Here is a 20,923-nt window from a genome sequence, read left to right as displayed (position 1 = left end):
ATCTTGGGCTCCAATAATCAATCAAAAAATTACAAAAAAACACCTTGGAGGAAGTTCTAAAACTAGTAAAAAATAAAATAGATGGATGGAAGAGTAAAACTCTCTATGGGAGGAAACTAGTTCTCGTAAAAGCACTAATAGGTAACATGGCTCAATACCAAATGATGTTTGGAATCCCTAAGGCTATGTTTGGTTTGAAGGAAAAGGTAGGAAAAGGAAGGGAAAGACAAGAAAACCTCTACAATGTTTGTAAAGGTTTCTCTATCTTTTTCTTCCTTTCCCTGCATTTTCCGTCAAATCAAACATATAGTAAGGAAACAACACAGGAAATTGATAAAGAACAGAAGAAACTCCTCTGGGGCTCAAAACAGAATAATTGAATTTTTGCTCTCACCAACTGGGACTCAATTTGTACAAGCAAAAGGAACAGAGGGCTAGGTTAGGTATCAGAATGATGACCTAACTAAATCAAACCAACCTCACGAAACTTGGTTGGAAATTTATTAAAAATCATGAGAACCTTTGGGTCCGAGTAATAAAAGCCAAATATTTAAAACATGAAAATTTTTTAAATCATTTCACCCCTCAAAATCGTGTTCTTGGGCCTCGAGGAAAAATATTCAACAAAAAGAGAACATTTGAAGTTGGAAATGGAACTCACTATAAATTTTGGACTGACAATTGGCTCGATCAGATCCCCCTAACTGAATTGCTAAATGATAGAGGCCCCCTAACTGAGTTGCTGATACGCCAATCATACAGGAACTCAATCAACAAGAAGATCCCCAAGTCAGACGCTCAGGCCGCATAAGGAAACCAGCGAAATGGATGGATGGAAATTATATTTATGACTGAATGGACTATGCATGGATGGCTAGCTAATAATCAGGAGCAATAAAGATTCCCTTGTCAATCATAGAGCCGTTAGAGACATTTTAGGAGAGATTTACTTTTATTACCAGTGAGTTAATTAAGGAACGATGCTTTGTGGAAGTATTTAAATAGCTATGATTGTATTGGAAGATCAAGCCAGCATAATAATAATAATCTCCTTCCCTCTTTCATCCGTTGTTCGTCCCTTCCCTTCTATTCTTCTTCTTCCGGAGTCCGCACGCGCTCGAAGTTGTGCAAAACTGATACGGAGACGTATCAAACTGGTGCTTTCATTGAGATGGCGTGAACCTGAGCATCCGAAACCATGTCTGATCAAGCCGAAATCCTTCAAACCATGCAAGAAAATTTTATGGCTGCTATGAAACAGCAATTTGATTCGCTCAATGTGCAGATACAGTCCATGCAGGACCAATACGCATCTCGGAAAGTGTCGATCGATGCCATGCAACAGCAGATCGACCAACTACAATCTCAAGTCCGTGGTAAGGAACCAGAAACCACCGGCGGCGGTTCGTCCAGCAGGTTGCCCAAGCCTCTGTGAACACACCATCCATCCCGACCGCTCTCAACCAATGCTCACGACACCAACAGATCGTTGCGACTCGACGTTCCTCGTTTCGATGGCACCGATCCCTTCACATGGATTTTCCGTATTCAACAATATTTTGACTTTGTCGGTACCACAGAAGATCAACGGATTCAGATTGTGGCGTTTCATCTTGAAGGAATGGCCTCGGAGTGGTTCCAATGGATGACCAATAATAACCTCCTCCGTGATTGGACCGATTTTCTTCACCAAGTCAAGTTGCGGTTCGGCCCGTCTCAGTTTGAGGATTATCAGGGGGCACTTTCAAAATTCATTCAACGTGGATCGGTGAGTGCATACCAGGCAGAATTCGAGAGACTTATGAACCATGTCGTGGGTATCTCGGAGTCTTTGTTAATCTCGTTTTTTATATCCGGACTAAAACCATTGCTGCAGCGGGAATTGTTGATCGCCCGACCAAAATCCTTGAACGAGGCTTTTTCTTTAGCCCGCTTATTTGAAGATAAATATGAAGGTTCACAGATGCCCTACCCTTCAGGCCCACGCTGGCAGCAACGGTACTCAACCGATACAATATACAACGACATCCACTCCGATTATCACGGATTCATCCACGAGCCAAAAGCCGGCGTTACTACCAACTCCACCACCTCCCGCCTTACCAGCGCTACCTCCGCCGAGGCAAAACACCAACCGTCCAGCACCACCCAATACCCCGAATATACCCATTTGAAGGTTAACCCCCAGTGAGATGCAAGAACGGCATCAACGGGGCTTGTGCTTTAATTGTGATCAAAAGTGGTCCGCTAATCATAAATGTCACGGCAAATCCTTTATGCTTCTAATCTCCGAAGACGAGGAGGTTGAGCCAACTGCTCAAGATGACAACGGTAGTACGAGGGAAGACGACCCCGTCATAACCGGTGACATCTCGAGCCTCAACTCCATGGCCGGCCCAGGCAGCCCTCGTTCGTTGCGGATATGGGGCGACATTAATAGTCATCGAGTTCATGTCCTCATCGACAGCGGCGGCACGCACAATCTCATTCAACCCCGATTGGCAGAGAAACTTCAGTTGTACACTACCCCCATTTCCTCATTTAAGGTTTATATTGGCAATGGGGACTTTTTGGTTTGTGATCGCCAATGCCCAGAGGTTCCACTTCACATGCAAGGCTTTTCTTTTCCGGTAGTCCTGTTCGTTTTACCGATCCATGGGCCGGACATTGTCTTGGGTATACAATGGTTGCAAGGGTTAGGGATTGTTGCTCGGGACTTCGCAGCCCTTTCCATGGAATTTCAATGGCAGGGTCAAACGGTGGTCTTACAAGGAGATGCCACGCTAGCTCCGAAACGACTTTCTTTCAACCATTTACAAGCTTTGGTGTCCCACGACGGGATCGTCGCTGCGTATGAACTGTACCAGTTGCAACAGGACAGTACACAGGAGAAGGCGGCATCAGATATATCCTTCCCAGAAGGATTGCCGAAGACCGTCCTCCAGGTTTTGCAGCATTATGAAGACGTTTTCAGACCACCCACCGGCCTACCCCCTCATCGTTTTCAAGTTCACCGCATCCATCTCTTGTCGGGCTCATGCCCAGTGAACGTCCGCTCTTATCGATACCCGCAATTCCAGAAAACAGAGATGGAGAAGGTCGTGCACGAGATGTTAGACTAGGGGATTATACGCCCAAGCCAGAGCCCTTTTTCATCGCCAGTCCTCTTGGTCAAGAAGAAAGATGGTACATACAGATTTTGCGTGGATTATCGCGCTTTAAACGCCGCAACCATCAAAGACAAATTCCCTATTCCCACCATCGATGAGCTATTTGATGAGTTTGGAGGCGCAATGTGTTTACTAAATTGGACTTGCGAGCCGGCTATCACCAAATCCGGATTCACGACAAAGACATTTTCAAAACGGCTTTCCGGACTCATGAGGGTCATTACGAATTCTTGGTGATGCCATTTGGACTATGTAACGCTCCTTCAACGTTTCAAGCCGCCATGAACCGGACACTAGCCCCTTTCTTGTGAAAGTTCGTCGTGGTGTTCTTCGATGACATCCTAATTTATAGCATTGATGAGGAGTCTCATGTCTTCCATCTCCAACAAGTTTTGGACTGTTTAGCCTCTCAACAGTTCTACATCAAGCTATCTAAGTGTCACTTTTGCCGGGAGTCAATTGACTATTTAGGCCACGTTGTCGACAGTTGGGGTGTCCATGCCGATCCCAAGAAGGTGGAAGCCATGCTCCAATGGCCGGCTATCACTACATTAAAACAACTCCATGGATTTTTGGGACTTACCGGTTATTATCGTCGGTTTATCCAGGGCTATGCAAGCATTGCGGCACCGTTAACAGAGTTGCTTAAGAAGGACGCGTTCTGTTCGACTGAGTCAGCCGAGGAAGCATTCATCGCACTGAAGAATGCTCTGTCCAGTGCACCCGTTCTAAGACTCCCAAATTTTGAACTACCGTTCGTCATTGAAACGGATGCCTCAAACGTCGGTGTGGGCACTACATTAATGTAGGAAAACCGTCCGATCGCTTTCTTTAGTAAGAAGCTGGGATTCAGAATGCGAGCGGCATCAACGTACCACAAGGAATTGCATGCGATCGTTGAAGCCGTGCAAAAATGGAGACAATACTTGTTGGGCCGTTTTTTTATTATCAGAACAGACCACCGGAGCCTTAAAGAACTGCTGCAACAGGTGGTTCAAGCGCCGGACCAACAGGATTATGTCCGTAAGCTACTCGGTTTCCACTTCCAAATTGAATACAAACCGGGTTGTGCCAATAAGGTTGCCGATGCACTATCAAGGGTGCACGAAGACGAGCCCTCAACCGATGGATCATCCACGCTGATGATGATCGCAAGCAGCCCCATCCCGGAGTTCCTCAACACATTGCGATGTGAAAGCCATACACTGCCGGATATGGTACACCTACACCAACAAATGGCGGCTGGTTCACTACCTCCCAGTTTTACCGTTAAAGATGGGCTTCTTTTCTACAAAGATAGGTTCTACATTAGTCCCTCATCATCTCTCAAGTTTGGTTTATTACACGAATTCCATGCAACGCCGATGCCGGGCACCCCGGTGTGAAACGGACCTTGGTTAGGTTGTCGGCCAATTTTTACTGGCCCAGAATGCGGCGCGATGTCGAGTCCTTCGTTGCGGAGTGCCTTGTGTGTCAGCAAATCAAGACCTCCACGCAAGCGCCGGCCGGGTTACTCCAATCCCTTCCAATTCCGGCACAAGTTTGGGATGACTTAACAATGGATTTTGTGGTTGCCCTACCCTTGTCACATGGTTGCACGGTCATTATGGTCGTGGTGGACCGTTTAACGAAGTATGCCCACTTCGGAGCTCTTCCGAAGAATGTAACGGCAGCAAAGGCAACCGAATTATTCTCTACCATGGTGGTCAAGTTACATGGTTTTCCCAGCTCTATTGTCTCGGACCGCGACTCCATCTTCATGAGCAAATTCTGGGGCAAGCTTTCTGAGTTAAGTGGGACAACGTTACACCACAGAACTACCTACCACCCGCAAATCGACGTCCAGTCCGAAGTCGTGAATAGGGGGCTGGAACAGTACTTAAGGGCGTTTGCCCAAGACCGGCGAAAGACATGGTATGAGTTCTTGGGGTGGGCGGAATTTAGCTATAACACCGGCTATCACAGCGGCATCAAGATGATACCATACCAAGCCTTGTACGGTCGTCTACCACCGGTCATTCCTCGGTACGTAAAGCACTCGACAACAGTTCATGCCTTAGACGAGCTTTTGGAAGAACGTGATCAGTTACTTAGAACCTTGAAAGCCAACCTTCGTGAGGCACAACACCGCATGGAGCAAAAAGCCAATCGGAAACGACGTGAATTACTCTTGAACCCGACACCCAAGTTTTGGTTAAGCTCCAACCCTACCGACAGACTTCGGTAGCGCAACGTTCCTCACATAAACTTGCGAAAAAGTATTATGGTCCCTTCAAGGTGCTTGAGCGAATTGGTAGAGTAGCTTATCGATTGGAATTACCGGAAGGCTCCAAAATCCATCCTGTCTTCCACGTTTCGCCGTTAAAACCGTTCCGGGGTGACCGCACAGAGGCCCCGCAGTCGCTTCCACCAGAAGCCCACGACAGTAAACCGGTTGCGATTCCGGTTGCTATTTGCGCCAGAAGACAGATCCTGAAGGGCAACCGTACCGAAGACCAAGCACTAGTGCAATGGAGTAACGCCTCGCCGGATGACGCTACCTGGGAACCTCTTGAGTCACTCAAGCGATTCTATCTGACCCTCCACCTTGAGGACAAGGTGGCTTCACTAGAGGAGGAGAATGATACGCCAATCATTCAGGAACTCAATCAACAAGAAGATCTCCAAGTCAGACGCTCAGGCCGCATAAGGAAACCAGTGAAATGGATGGATGGAAATTATATTTATGACTGAATGGACTGTGCATGGATGGTTAGCTAATAATCAGGAGCAATGAAGATTCCCTTGTCAATCATAGAGCCATTAGAGACATTTTAGGAGAGATTTACTTTTATTACCAGTGAGTTAATTAAGGAAGGATTCTTTGTGGAAGTATTTAAATAGCTATGATTGTATTGGAAGATCAAGCCAGCATAATAATAATAATCTCCTTCCCTCTTTCATCCGTTGTTCGTCCCTTCCCTTCTATTCTTCTTCTCCCGGAGTCCGCACGCGCTCGAAGTTGTGCAAAACTGATACGGAGACGTATCAGTTGCTAAATGATAGAGGCTGGAATCAAGTTGATTTAGAAGCCAAGGTGGCCGAGTTTATGGACCCAAAACAAGTTATAAGGGGTCCCCGTCCTCATAGAAAGAATCAAAGCTATTCATATTCCCTTACATGATAAAGAGAATGAGCAAAATTGGGGTTCAATCTCCTTCTCGAGATCTTTCTGTAAATAAAGAGCTTATGATTTTCTTCGAAATGAGCAAAGCTTGGATCCAAATACTCACAGCCTAATTAAATGGTGAAGGAAAATTAGGGAGTTCATGCCGCCCCACAACGTCCCACAGCACATCTCACCAGGAGATATTCCCAATACACGACGAGGATGTGCTGTGCGACGTTGTGGGGCGGAGATGTGAACTCAAAATTAGGTGCCCTGAAAAATTAAAGGTGTTACTGTGGCTCCTTTTTAAAAGCAAACTACCAACAGAGGTATTAAACGTAAGCGGGCCTGAACACGGGCCCGGCTTATCCTTACAAAATAGCTAAGCGAGCCTGGTAAGCTGGTGGAGAGCTCTGGTTGGGGATAAGGTGTGAAGCAAGGTTTTTAAAATAGAATTGGACAATGAATCGGTTAGGGGTTCGGTTTTCAGGTCGAATGGTCTAATTGTTCGAATTAAATGGACGATCCATTCTGACAAAAAAAATTAAAAAAATAAAAAATTGTCAAAACTATTGAACGGTTCAAATGATTTGACCGTCTGAATCAATGATTTACTAACAAATCAACGGTTTTTGACGAAATAATAATTCTAGGGTAAAACAGAATTGATCACCTGATCAATTCCCTGTTTTTCTGGTCTGGCCATCCAGTCTGATTTTGAAAACTATGGTGTGAAGGATAATAACCAGGAATACTGCGAGGAACTGATAGCAATTTACTGGTTCTTGCGAAACAAACAAAAAAAAAAAAAAAAAAACAAGGCCCTCAATACCATGGGAAATCATAAGTAGAGCAAAAGAATAGGGAAATGATTTTCATGAGGCAAACTTAGATGAATGAAAAACAAAATTAAGAGGGTACAAGAGTTTAAACTGGATAAAATGGAACCACCCTCCCCCAAGGCCAAAAGTCTATAAAAATAAACTTTGATACTTGGGTAAAGCAAGATCATGGGAAGTGTGTGTTTGGGTGCATGATGACTAATGAAAAACCACTATGGAGAAATTTTGAAAGCTAAGTGGGGCAGAATTGGTTGCTCCTCCATCTCAGTTGTTGAAATGTGGGCCGCCCCAGAGGCCCACAAACTTGGATTCAGTGCCCTTCCATTATTACCGAAAGAGACTGGCTCTAGTCATCAAAATTCTTCAAACACAGGATAAAGGTTCCTCGGAGATGCCAATCTCTAGGCCCTAGAGTTTGATATTACAAACGTCTAGCTCGTGGATTGTCATCAAAGTTCCTCTGTACACATGCACATAGAGAGGGAAATGCTGCAGCATGGTTGTCCTATTTGGCTGTGAATTCTCTCTCTTTCATATATAAAAAAACAAAAGAAAACCCTCTTTGACACAAAAAAAATCAACTACTCATTGTAGTTATTTCTTTTTTTTTTTTTTCAGAAATAAGTTAAAAATATAATGGTAAGTTAAAACCTCAGCTTCCTCACTTCATCAGAGCTGCGGTCGTAAAATGAGAAGCATGCAAATTCATGGGATAGGTGCGTGGTTCATAATTATTTCCATATCATATTAAAAAACTTCTTTTACATACACAACATTTGCCCAGAAATAAAATTAACTTGTGAACTAGGCTAGCTCCTGCTTTCGAGTGTTTACTTTAAAATACTTACTGGGAAAAGCCCGCCACACCAATATTTGAGAAATAAGCCTGAATAAGTGTTTTTTCAGGAAATAAGCACTTATCTATAAACATCAGATTGGCACCCCATAGGCGCCCCACATGCGCATCTTAGCATGCATTGGGAACACTTCTCGTACAAGGATATGTTCCTAATACACAACTGGGATGGGCTATGGGGCACTGATGTGAATTCTTATCTATACTATATTATATAGCCATATATAAGCCATGTCAGCAACCTCTCTTTTCTTCAAATCCATTTTTCTGTTTTCTTCTTAATTCCTTCTCTTTCTTTTTCTCTTCCCTCCATTCTCCCTTCCCAGCCCTTTCATGTAGCCATATGGCAGCTCTCTCCTCTTCATCACTTGAGTCTCACTCCAACTCTCTCTCTCTCTCTCTCTCTCTCTCTCTCTCTCTCTCTTGATGTTCCTAATCACTTAGCGTCTATTTGGCATCAATGTCGTTGCTCCATAAAACGGTGACACATTAGTGTCACGTCAGAAAAAAAATGATGCTCCAAGAAACGTCTATTTGTTTGGAATTGTTTTCGCATAAAAAATTGTGCTCCAAGCGACACCTTGGAAATTGAGAAGGCGTGGTTTGGAGTAATGGCTAATTTGACGTTTTCTCATATTGCAGCTTGTTGCTGTCAACAAGGACATGATGTGGTAGTGACATGAACTTCCTATAATGGGTACTAGTGCTGAAAACAAATATGGAGCACTGGTATCAAACAGAAAGTGGCAACAACATTTCCAAACACAAAAAAAAAAGACACCGTTTTCTTAGAAAACAATTCTTCCAACCCACACATCAACAACACCATTTTCTACTCTATCTGCAGCATTGATGCCAAACATATACTTAACCAACCCCTCCTAAAATTTCTCCTAAACTATCCCTCCCACCTAAAATTCCTCCAAAACTTATTGACATACTCTAGAATGAGAATCCCATTCTCTATAGAGATGGCAATTTCACCCATCCCTGTGGGGCTCCACCCAAAACTCTAGGGTTAGGGGCAGTATTTGTCCACCCTGCCCCGACCCTGTCCCGACTATATATATTATAAAACATAATATATATAATTATAATGGGAATTGGAATCTCATTCCTACCAAACAAACAGTAGGAATCGAAATGGGCCATTTTGATTCCGATTCTAGGCACCTATTCCTGGAAACCAAACGAACCCTAATTTTTTTTCTTTTACATTTTTAGTAATTTTGATATTATCAATATTTTTTAGCAATAATTAGTTATTGATATTTTCAATAATAATTAAAATCTTTTAGTAATTCTTTAGTGGAAAATTACTTTCAATAAATAAAGTTTTTTTTTTACATTTTTAGTAATTTTGATATTTACTATAAATTTTGAGCAATAATTAGTGATTTTGGAAATATAACTTAATGAAAGTTAAATTATAAAACTTCAAATTATTCAAATTAATAATTAAAAAATTTAAATAATTCCCATAATTATTGGATACTACATTTACAATGTGCGTTGAGGTGAATGCAATGTGCGTTGAGGTGACTTGAGAGCCAAAAGTCCTTTACCTCGAGTGGGAGGTGCCTATTTATAGCTAGACATCTGTGTCGTAGTCAGATTAAGCTTTTCAAGGTTATTGAGATGAGATTTCCTGTCGAGGTCTTAGGGGAGTTTCCCTTTCCTTGATGGAATTCATTTCTTTATCCTTGTGAAACTCTTCTTCCTTGGTATGTCATACGGTCACGACCGTGGTGCTGACATGGAGATGCGATCCGAGGTATTCAACCACTAGAGTTGACATGCACCCTTCCAAGAATTATCTTTCAATATATAGAACCATCCATAGGGGCAGCAGCAGGTGAAGGTAGGAATGGAAATGGGGCGGGGATCATATTCCCCATCCCCGTCCCCGATTATAAAATTAACCCCCATCCCCGTCCTCGATCCCCACTAGGGATAAAATTTGTCCTCCATCCTCGATCCCCAATGGGGACCCAAATACCCAATTATTTTAGATAGAAGTATTTATTTGAAAAATAAATTTACTTAAAAACAAATAAAAATTTTAAATTATAAATAATTTTTAAATATGTTTTGATATATATAATATAATATAATAATATATATTTAATATATATAAATATAAATAATATAATATATATACCTAATCGGGGTCGGGGACCTCAATCTCCATCTCCATCCCGCCAAAACAATCTCCATCCCTGACCCATCAAATCGAGGAATTTGAGTCCCATTGGGATGGGAAAAATTGCCATCCCTAAGTGAAAGATGCAACATTTTTGCTCCACAATATTTTCAACTTCTCACAACCACGAATATAAACATCCATAATGGTGATACTGACGTTATAATGAATGTGCGTGTACGAATAGCTTTTGTTGGGTGTCCCATGGCTCTCTTTAGTCTTACCCCATAGCTTAATGGAAGAGCTATTTGTATTTGTATATATATATATATATATATAATAGCTGATGCAACTTATTCAAACTGGAAAAACTTTGCCCAATTGAAAACACTCATTAATATATAATAATAATATTGTTCTACATAGGGGAAGGAAAATTGTGAAATATTTAAATGGTGAAGAAACGTTATTAAGGAAACCATGGATGGATCCTCCTGTTTACAGAGTTATGGTCCAGATTATTATTATCATTTTACCATTGAAGAAGAAAACTTGACATAAGCTAGGCTGCTAACAGGTTGATGATGTCTGTGCTTAATTAGCACTTGCCCTTCTCCCTTGGTTTGCTTGTCAAAAAAGAAAGGAATACAGTAGAAACATGAGATCCAGATAAAAGAAGTATAATTAATTAGTTACAACTTACAAGAAACCATTTTTTCAAGAAAAAGCAATGCTGGTAATAAAGAAGAATAAGATTCCAGATCACGTCCATGTCAAGTGAAAAAACAGAAGAAGCAAACACTTTACCATTGGATTGGCATCGCATCAAATGGAATCAGCACAAATTGCAAAATAGATAAGGATCTAAGATATGCAAAATTCCACAATTTATCAGTTAAAAACACGTCAGTTGCTCCCTTGACCTCTGGAAATAGGAGCCGTCTTTTGACTCTGAAAATGATTTCAGATGAAAGAATTTGTTTATTCAGATCTGATTTTAACTTTTAAGGTGGCGTAAAAAGCAGATTTTTCATATTTCAGAGCCCGATTCAAAATTATCAAACGACACTTAAAGCAATTTCAAAGCAAAGTGGGAATGTGGGATTATCACATTAAAGCGAATTCCAATCAAATTGTTTAACAAGCACATAGGTAGTTTCTCAAAAAGAAATAAAAAAAAAAAAGCACATACGTATAAATCCTGTGGAATATTTTGATACCTCCAACATTTTTACTTAGAAAACGAAAACATCAGAACAATGAATCTGAGTTTACAGTGTTAGAGCTCGCATCGATTGCTTCCGGTTTCACATTCGGCGGGTCAAGATCATCCTTGAACGGTTCATTCTTGACCCAGCCTCACGTCAAAAACCAGCGTAATCAATCATCAGCCCGCTTAGACTACTTGAGCAGTTGAACATTTTAAATTTGCTTACATTAATATTGTATCATGCTGATGAAGCCTTGAAGGTTGAAAAAAATTATCCTGAAAATGAAATAAATTAAGCACACCCCAACAATTAAGAAAGAAGCATATATGTACCGTATGACCAACTCTTAACTATGACTTGACCATTAAAAAAAAAAGAGGAAGAGTCTATTGACCATGGCGGTGTTTACTGCATCGATGCCGTTGAGAAAATAGTGCTTTAGAAAGTGGTATTTTATTTGGCATGGCTTTTTTTTTTTGTTTTTAATGTTGTTTTAGACTATATAAAAGTATATCTTGAAAATTAAGAAAGTGTGGTATGAAGAAATGTTAAATTCAATGTTTTTATAAAAAACAGCCTGTTACAGCCAGCGATGCAATAACATGGCATCAATGTGATATCATTTAAGCGATGTTAGATAAACAGACAAATGCTGAAAACAGTTATAAATACATCACTTATACCAAATAAAATCAATGCTATTTTTTTTCTAAAAAACAACCTTTCTGAAAAAATGATACAAGAGACCTTGTACATACAACACTATTTCTCAAAAACATATCTCTAAAGCAATAACATCAATGCCAAACACCTACTATATATACTTTTTAATCAAGAGTTTTAAGGTTGTGGGAAATCTACGACTGTTCTCTTCTTTATCTTGATTCCAAGGTTACAGTACCAAATAAGAATAAAATATAGAAAAAGAGTAGTACAATAAGATATTGGACAAGTTTGGGGTTTCTTGTAACTGGACTACTATGTCCAAATGCATATAATACTAATAATGCAGCATAATACAAACAAGGATCGCTCTCCATGCGGAGTCCCACCACTATGAGAATTTCCACGCTAAAATAGATCTCTCTCAAAGAAAATTAAAAAAGGAGATACCAACACAAATGGCTGGAATTGGATTATGATTTGTGAGGAGCTGAATCTTGTTGGGTTAGCATACGCAAGAAGAAATTAAGAGTTAAAATGGATATGGTATGATTTAGTCCAAATTCCAAAATGAAACCATGATAAAAGGCGGTTTTATTAGAGGCAAGACCAAGTTACAGCGTTGAAAGACTTGAAATTAAAATATCATTGACAATTCGACGACTTTTTAATAATCTTGGATCCCATATAGTCACATACTGCTGTACCTGTAGCTAGTCTTCGGTTTACCACTTGCATTTCTTGACTTTGTGAAGCCCTGACCCCGATTAGCTATATTTTAACATTTTTTGTTTTAAATAAATATATTTTTCAAAAAATACTGTTGAGGATTCGGATGCTTAAAGTAAACTCATCTGTAAAGAATCTAGAGATCGGGGATGTATGATAAATTTATACAAATCGAGTGCAGAGATGGAGGTTTATTGGTCAGAGACGGGGGAGGCGGCTTAAATGTTAGATCCAGGAGTGTTCACGGTACACTTAACTGAATGGCTTATTTTTTAAATTGAATCGGTACTATTAGTTTCTAGAAAACTGAAATAAAACCAAAATTGATTCGTTAATCATCGCTTTGGTTTGTCGTTTTTTCTGTTTTTTATATTTATAGTATATATCATAAATAAATATATAATAAAAAATTGGAAATATATATATAATATTACATTCTAAATAATAAATAATATTATATATATATATGTATATACACCAATCAATTCGACTAATTCAATTAACCTCTGGTTTTCTATATTGATTAATTGAAACTAAAATGCTATTTTTGATTTTTTAAAAATAATAAACCTAAACTGAATCGACTAATTCAATTAATCAAAATTAGGGGTGGATTCAAGCCGAGCCGAACCAAATAACTAGCTATTCAAGCTTGGTTCGAGCTTAGCTCGAGTCAAAAGCTCAAACTCGACTTGAGAATTTTTTTTTTTATAAAAATTAAAATTATATAAAAATTTTTATTATATATATTATTTTCTATAATAATAATAATAATAATAATAATAATAATAATATTATTATTATTATTATTATTATTATTATTATTATTATTATTATTATTATTATTATTATTATTATTATTATTATATGTAGCTATTTGAGCTCGGCTCGATTAATAAACAAGCTTGTAAGTTGGGCTCGAACTCGACTCAAAGCTTGATTGAAACCAAGCTGAGCTTGAATAGCTCGTAAAGAACTCGACTCGTAGCCACTCAAAATTTTCGATTTAGTCTCATTCGTCGAGTTTAGTTTTTTGGTTTTTATTATTCACCCCTAATTAGATTGGAGTCACCAACCTTTTATTTAGGGAAAATTCCAGATTAGTACCCTGTACTTTGTGCCTAGTGCCACTTTGGTTCCCAAACTTTAAAATGCGACAATTCAATACATGACTTTCAAAACATGACAATCCAGTACCTATCATTAATCAAAAGTTAACCTATTATTAAGTGACATTTGAAAATGACACAAATGCCTTTCGAGTGTCATTTATTTTTCTTTATCAACCATCTAAACGTTGGCAAAAACTTAACAATTCCCAATAATTGCTTCTTCCATTCAAGAAAGTTGGGGTTAAGTTTGAGTGGGCATTCAGATGACCCCAACTTTCTTGAATAGAAGTGGCAAGGATTTGAGACTATTAAAATGTCACTTTTTTTTTGTCAATGTTTGGATAGTTGATAAAGAAAATTAGATGACACTCAAAGGCATTTGTGTCTTTTTAAAATGTCACTTAACGTCTAATTAACAGCTAGTTAACGACAGATATTGGATTATCACGTTTTGAAAGTTCGGGTACTGAATTGTCACATTTTAAAATTTGGGGACCTAAGTATAGGGGTGCAACTTGGGAAGGCCCAACCCGAGCCCGAACAAGCCCAACCCGGAATTTTGCACGGGTTGGGCTTGGATTTTTGGTCCTCGAGCTAGGCTTGGGCCCAAGAAGTCAAATTTTTTTTTTCAGACCGAGCTCGGGCCTAGCCCTTAGGTAGCTTGAACCTGGCTTGAGCCCAGCCCAATTATATACATTTATACGTATATGTGTATATATGTAAATGTTGCATATATATATATATATATATATATATATATATATATATATATATATAATATACATATTTGTACATATAACATTTGTATGGATATTTTACGTACACGTTTACATACATATATATTTGCATAAATACATTTATATATATATATATATAATTTTAGAGTAGATTTATTGATCAATCCGAACCTGGCCCAAGCCCAAACCTAACCTAGGTATATCAAATTATAGGGCGGGTTGGACTTGGATTGAAAAAATTGAACTTGACCTTGTGCTCGGGCCTTAAACCCAAATTTTAGAACCGAGCCTGGATTGACAATAAACCCGACACCGACCCGCTCGACTTGCATCATACCAAAGTCATCCAAAGTAAAGGGTACTGATGAGGAATTTTTCCTTTTATTTATTGGATATTATACGATAAACGTTGAAGGATAGCTCAGTGGGACAAAAAGGGTGCAGATGGGGTCCATTGACTGCTCTAATTTCCTCGAGACAAGCACAAGAGAAGCAGAGGATATATACTGAAATCAATAACAAAAAAACTTTATTTATTTATTTTTTTCAAACGGAAGAAAAAAATAATAATAAAGAAGACTTCCCCACGAAACTGCGCGTAGTCGTAACGGCGTAAGTCGTGAGCTCATGATTTTTTGAGCTTTTATATAAGTAACCTACGCGGCACCTCCAATTCCAACACCACCACCGCCATCTGAAAATCCTTCTCTCGACCAACAACAGCTCTCTTTCTCTCTAATGTCAGCTTCTCTAGTCGGTTCGCCGATCCTCCCCGAACCCACCCGGTCTAGTAGGTGCCACAGGAAGGCCTCCAAGACAATAATGGCAACATGCGTCGACCGTTGCAGAACCACCGATGCTGCCACAAAACTGCTCTCTTTCGACTCCCATCTCGACAAATCTCCTTACAACAATTACATGAAACCCTCAAGGCATCCAGTTTCAGAGCTTGTTCCGTGTGCTCCGGCGAGTCAAGACAGCAATGGCAAAGAAGAAATATGGATGAAAATGCGAGAGGAAGCTCAATCGGAGGCAGAGCAAGAGCCGGTATTGGCAAATTACTACTTCGTGTCGATCCTGTCCCATAATTCCTTAGAAAGCGCACTTGCAAACCATCTAGGGAACAAATTAAGCACCTCCAGCATCTCTTCAGACACCTTATCAGGGGTTTTCTTGAGCGTCTTCACGGAGGATTGGGAGATCAGGAGAGACATCAGAGATGATCTAAGGGCGGTGAAGGAACGAGACCCGGCTTGCATCAGTTATGTACAGTGCCTGCTGAATTTTAAAGGGTTCCTAGCATGCCAAGCACATAGAGTTGCACATAAATTGTGGTCACAGAGTAGGAAATCACTAGCTCTTTTGATTCAGAATCGGGTTTCGGAAGTGTTTGCAGTGGATATCCATCCCGGGGCGAAAATCGGTCGGGGCATCTTATTGGATCACGCAACCGGAGTGGTGATCGGAGAGACTGCGGTGATTGGGAACAATGTATCTATATTGCATAACGTGACATTAGGGGGTACAGGGAAAGTAAGCGGGGACAGACACCCTAAGATTGGGAATGGGGTGTTGGTGGGTGCAGGGTCTAATGTGTTGGGGAATGTTAGAATTGGTGATGGAGCCAAAATTGGAGCAGGGTCAGTAGTGCTCAAGGAAGTACCCCCAAGAACAACTGCTGTGGGAAACCCTGCTAAATTGATCGGAGGGAAGGCGAATCCATTTAAGTTGGATGAGATCCCTAGTTTCAACATGGATCTTACCTCATTTATTACTGAGTGGTCTGATTATGTCATTTAGCAGCCATTTAGGGGATAAACTCGTCGATTGTTATTGTTTTTATTTTCCCGTTTTCTTTTCTGTTGTTGTAACTTATATGATGTAGTTGGGACTTGGGAGTAGGGAGAGAGAACTTAAGTTCTCCATAGAAATAAAGATAAAGGAGATCCACAGGATAAGTTTCATCTCTTCTCTGGTCAATGTTTGAATTTAGAACACTAGAACTTCTAATTAATTGACCATTAGAATATCAACTTTTGACGTTCACACATACCTCCTTCACCGGCCTCCTCATCTCATTTTGACCAGCAACATGCTGGGCCTGCGCCTTACACGTCAATAACAGTTTGGCATTGGCTCCACCCAAGATTTAAAGTATCGCTAAATATCCTACTGGGGTTTTCTCATATTCCTCTATAAGGGGTGTTTCGTGGTCCTAGCCTGTTTAGAGAGTGGACGGACCTTATAAATCGACCCCTCTTAATTAAATTTAAAAAGAAAAAACTAAAAATAAATAAAGAAACAGGTATTGATACGCTCAGATATGCCTCCACCGGCTTTTTAAATGTATCCATACTTTGAACTTGGCTTCATCCCAATATCTCTCGGTTGCTGCACGACTCTCCAATTAAATACGCGCACGCAGGCAACGGAAATTAAATACATCTCTGTCTCAACAAGTCACGATCTTTTCTTTTTCTACCATTAAAATTATAAAAATATCTTTCAAAATATTGAAGGATAAATTATAAAGACCCCCCTTTATACTATGGGTACTGTGACAAAACCCCCCTGTAATTTGTTTTGTGATAAAGACTCCTGTACTTTGACCGTGAGACATCCCCATACTACTCTTATAATACATATTCTATGGAGAAAAATACTGTTCATTTTCCCTGACCTTATTTTGCATTTCTCTCTCTCCCTCAATCTCTTTTCTTCCCCTTTCCCTTAACAGCATACGAGTTTGGTGCGATTGCTCACCGAGTGAGAGGTGAAGGGGAAGAGGATCGTTGCATTTCACCTGCTATTTTGGTGCGATTGCTCTAACCACTTGTTCTTGCTCCTTCAACTACTGCTTTTCACCTTCCATTCAGTATTGAGCCTGTCGTGGGATGGGATAATCATCACTCAATCCTCTGGGAATCTTACGGAGCTGGAATGATAGTGGCTTCGGAGCTTGTTCAGGGGGATGGGCAGGGATCAAGTGCGTTAAAGGCTAGGTTATAGCGATCTAGCTTGTAAGATTACACTTACGAATCCCATTCTTCTTGATCTAACGTGCTATCAATGAATTGAATAGGGAGCTAGTGTTGTTTTGCAGTAGTAGCTGCATGCTCCTCCTTGTTTGTTCTTCTTTCCTCTTTCCTTTCGTCAAGATTTTGATTAACTCTACCATATATCGAAAACCCACAAATATAATCCATCTTCTCTGTTTCTACAGGTTCAATGCAGAGACAGGTTTGCATCAGAAGAAGTTCATATGTATGGTGACTTGGGTTTCAAAGCCATTGGAATGACAGGTTGGTATCTGACGGAGTTCCTTATTTGCATCTCCTAATGTGGTGACTACGTTGCTTATCTCGTCTTCATCGGCCAAAACCTGTCATCCATCGTGGGCACCCATACCTTGACATTATCTTCTTACATATTCCTTCTCGTCCTTGTCGAAATCACTCTCTCATGGATTCGTTCTCTCTTCGCTCTCTCCCCTTTCACCATCTTCGCAGACATCTGCAACGTGTTGGTGATGGCAATCGTCGTTAAGGAAGAACTCCAATTGTTTGAAGGTTTTTCTAAGAGAGGTGATTACAAGCATTGGCGGGTTGTTGTTCGTCGGAGGGGTGGTGGTGTTTTGTTTCGAGGGTTTTGGAATGACTTTAGCCGTTGGAAGCGTCGATGAGAAAGAAGAAGAATTTCTGATGGGTGCTGCGATAGGCGTTCACTGGGATTACGCTTGTGTACGCCATTCACTTGAATTTCCAGTGTGTGCTGTTTGGGTTCTTTGGTTACTTGGCTTACGGTGACCAAACTAGAGATATTATTACTATCAACCTCCCAAAGAACTGGTCCACCACCACTGTAAAGGTAAACCCATTCTCCCATTACTACTCAAATGACGATTATAATCTGTTGTAATGGGGGAATACACCGGGGAAATACACACAGATGTTCCCGGTGGTAGCGATGTGTGGACAACGATGGGGCTTCGACATGATAGCCACAACGACAATACTAGAAGCGGTGCAGATGGGCTTGTCTCATTGGCGGGGGAGTAGAGACTTGCGTTCCGATTCCGGCACCGCCGCTATCATCTTGACGAATTTGGAAAGTCCGTGACTGGCCACCCCGCTTCGACCAGGCCTAAGAATCTTCCTTGGTTCAACGACTTCGACCGTCGTCATGGATACACGAGTGAGAGAAGATGGGGAACACTGCAACTTAATTGTCACTATGTATGGACAACTGGAACTCTCTAAATGGCCAAATGGAAGGCTCAAGAATGGTTCAGCTCAAAATCTGCAATATCAAGGAAGACTTCGGAAGTCTGCCGCCGCTGCTGTTCATGTATCTTGAGGTTTGAGGTTGGGGAAAATTAACAATGCTTTATCAGAATAGTTATTATAAGAGTAGTGTGGGGATTAAAAAATATTGTAATGGCGGATTTCAAACTGAAGGGAGTTTTGTCTCATGGTCAAAGTACAGGAGGTTCTTTATCGCAAAACAAAGTACAGGGGTCTTTGTCACAAATCTCATAATAAAGGGGGGGTTTTGTAATTTACCCAATATTGAAATTACCCCTGCTTCTCCTTCCTCTCCAAATAGAACGAAGGAACAACGTGAAATCTTTTCCCAATCTTCCCTCTCTTCCATTGAGCCGGAGCAACCGAAAGGCACTATTCATCTTCTTCACATTAGCAGCGAATAGAGTTTTGGCAACTAGCAGTGGTGACCTCCTCGAAGCACTCTCATTCTCTTATTTTCTCTCTCGTTCTCTTTGATCCTCCTCTCTCCCCTCTCCCATTATTCTTCGTTTTTTTCCTCTCATTCTCTTCTTCTCGATCTTCTCTTCTTTCTGTTTTCCCTTCCTCTGTTTCTTTTCACCGCCACAACAACTCTTAGTGGCAGTGGTCTGCTTTTTCTTCACAAGCATTCTCCTTTCTACAAACTGTTCCAATTCTATCAACTCTACCAAGGAAGAGATTAAATTTGGCATCTATTCAATCAATTTCCTGTACTCCTCAACTGAATCAAGATAAAAAAAGTGTAGCAGCTGCTATCTGCTGAGAATCTTTTGTAATTCCTCCTCTTAGAACGTCCATAATCAAATCCAATCCATTGTTCTTGACAATTAACATTTTTCTCTTGGAATGTTTTGAAAGGTTCAATAGGGATGCCATGGCATTCTCTTGTATTGATGGATTAGTTGTGGATAGAAGCTTTAATAAATTGGGGATTGTGCCTGCACTTGCCAAGCGGGACCTGTTGAATATGCTTGATTTTGCAAGTAACCTGATCTCACTAGCGGCCTTTTTTCTCTCTTCACCCATCCCTTTTGCAAGCCTAATGGCTAAAAACTTTGCAAACTTTTTCATGGCTTCTGCAGCTGCTGAATTGTTGACAAAATGGTTCTTGCAATGTCACGACCCCTACCACCTGTTTTAACCACTGGTATTCGGTTGTCGGAACATAACTGCTGAATAAGCTTCTTTAAAGCTAAATTAGGAACTGGTATTTTGAATTTTTTTAGTGACACTTTGACAGTTAATTAGGGGCTCTTTCGTAATTTTAACAATTTTCCATCTAGATTAATGATGGAAGGGAGGTTTTTGTATTTTACCCTATTGTCTGCTTTTCTCTGGTGTGCACAGTGCGTTGTTTTCAACAACAGCTATAAACTGCCTAAAAAAGGGAAAATCCATGAATTTGACCAATTAAAATCCCTTGAATTTTAATATGATTATCACTTTTATGATGTCAATTGGTTGGTTATGAATTGTTCAGATATCATGTCTTTCTAATCATAATCACCGTATTTATTTATTATATTTACATAATTTTAGTGATCATAATTTAGCAATGGATATGACATTAAACAGAGCCATGATATGATGAATTAGGATTCATGTAGCGGATAGTGATTATGTGATATATCGTAATTAAAACATAAAGATAATTTAATAACTTTATGAGTCTTATGCCATTGGTTCAATTATGAGAGTGGTCACTTTTTTTTTTCTTAAAGTAAACGGATCCACTATAAATATCAAGGATACAAAAGGAGACCTCTGTTACAAAAGTAAGAGTGAGATCTTTGAGGGAGAGGTCGAGAAACAAAAAACTGAGTCCTATTCACATTTGCCCTTGTTGCTATAGTATGGGCGGTGCTAACATCATTCCTATTTACATACAATAAGTTTATATTATCAAGAGATACTTAATATGATCCAGCAGTGCCTGCTCATTCCATCTAATGTTTCCAGCGACTCCCTTTAACTTTAACGGAACGTCTTTTGCATCCGAGATAAGAGT

General features: G+C 40.1%; 2 protein-coding genes and 1 long non-coding RNA gene across 3 annotated transcripts; all 3 read left to right on the top strand.

Annotated features, from left to right (window-relative positions):
* Positions 1 to 2,192: 2,192 nt before the first annotated feature.
* Positions 2,193 to 3,122, top strand: LOC148878476 (uncharacterized). The gene has a single exon (XM_088972621.1). The coding sequence runs from the start codon at positions 2,193 to 2,195 to the stop codon at positions 3,120 to 3,122; it is 930 nt and encodes a 309-aa protein (XP_088828747.1).
* Positions 3,123 to 15,119: 11,997 nt separating this feature from the next.
* LOC148878475 (serine acetyltransferase 1, chloroplastic-like) lies at positions 15,120 to 16,578 on the top strand. The gene has a single exon (XM_088955212.1). The coding sequence runs from the start codon at positions 15,350 to 15,352 to the stop codon at positions 16,409 to 16,411; it is 1,062 nt and encodes a 353-aa protein (XP_088811338.1). The 5' UTR covers positions 15,120 to 15,349; the 3' UTR covers positions 16,412 to 16,578.
* A 653-nt stretch (positions 16,579 to 17,231) lies between these two features.
* LOC148878474 (uncharacterized) lies at positions 17,232 to 19,138 on the top strand. Its single transcript, XR_016102314.1, has 3 exons — positions 17,232 to 17,631; positions 17,835 to 18,005; positions 18,121 to 19,138. It is a non-coding gene; the product is annotated as an uncharacterized LOC148878474 (long non-coding RNA).
* Positions 19,139 to 20,923: the final 1,785 nt, after the last annotated feature.

Source organism: Nelumbo lutea, chromosome 1 (genome assembly GCF_056320005.1).
Source record: "Nelumbo lutea isolate HS-2025 chromosome 1, American lotus-T2T, whole genome shotgun sequence".
Lineage (NCBI taxonomy): Eukaryota > Viridiplantae > Streptophyta > Magnoliopsida > Proteales > Nelumbonaceae > Nelumbo > Nelumbo lutea.
This window is presented reverse-complemented; position numbering and strand designations above follow the sequence as displayed.

Coding starts and splice junctions, on each gene's coding strand:
- LOC148878476 (XM_088972621.1), top strand. CDS start 2,193: ATGCAAGAACGGCATCAACGGGGCTTGTGCTTTAATTGTGATCAAAAG.
- LOC148878475 (XM_088955212.1), top strand. CDS start 15,350: ATGTCAGCTTCTCTAGTCGGTTCGCCGATCCTCCCCGAACCCACCCGG.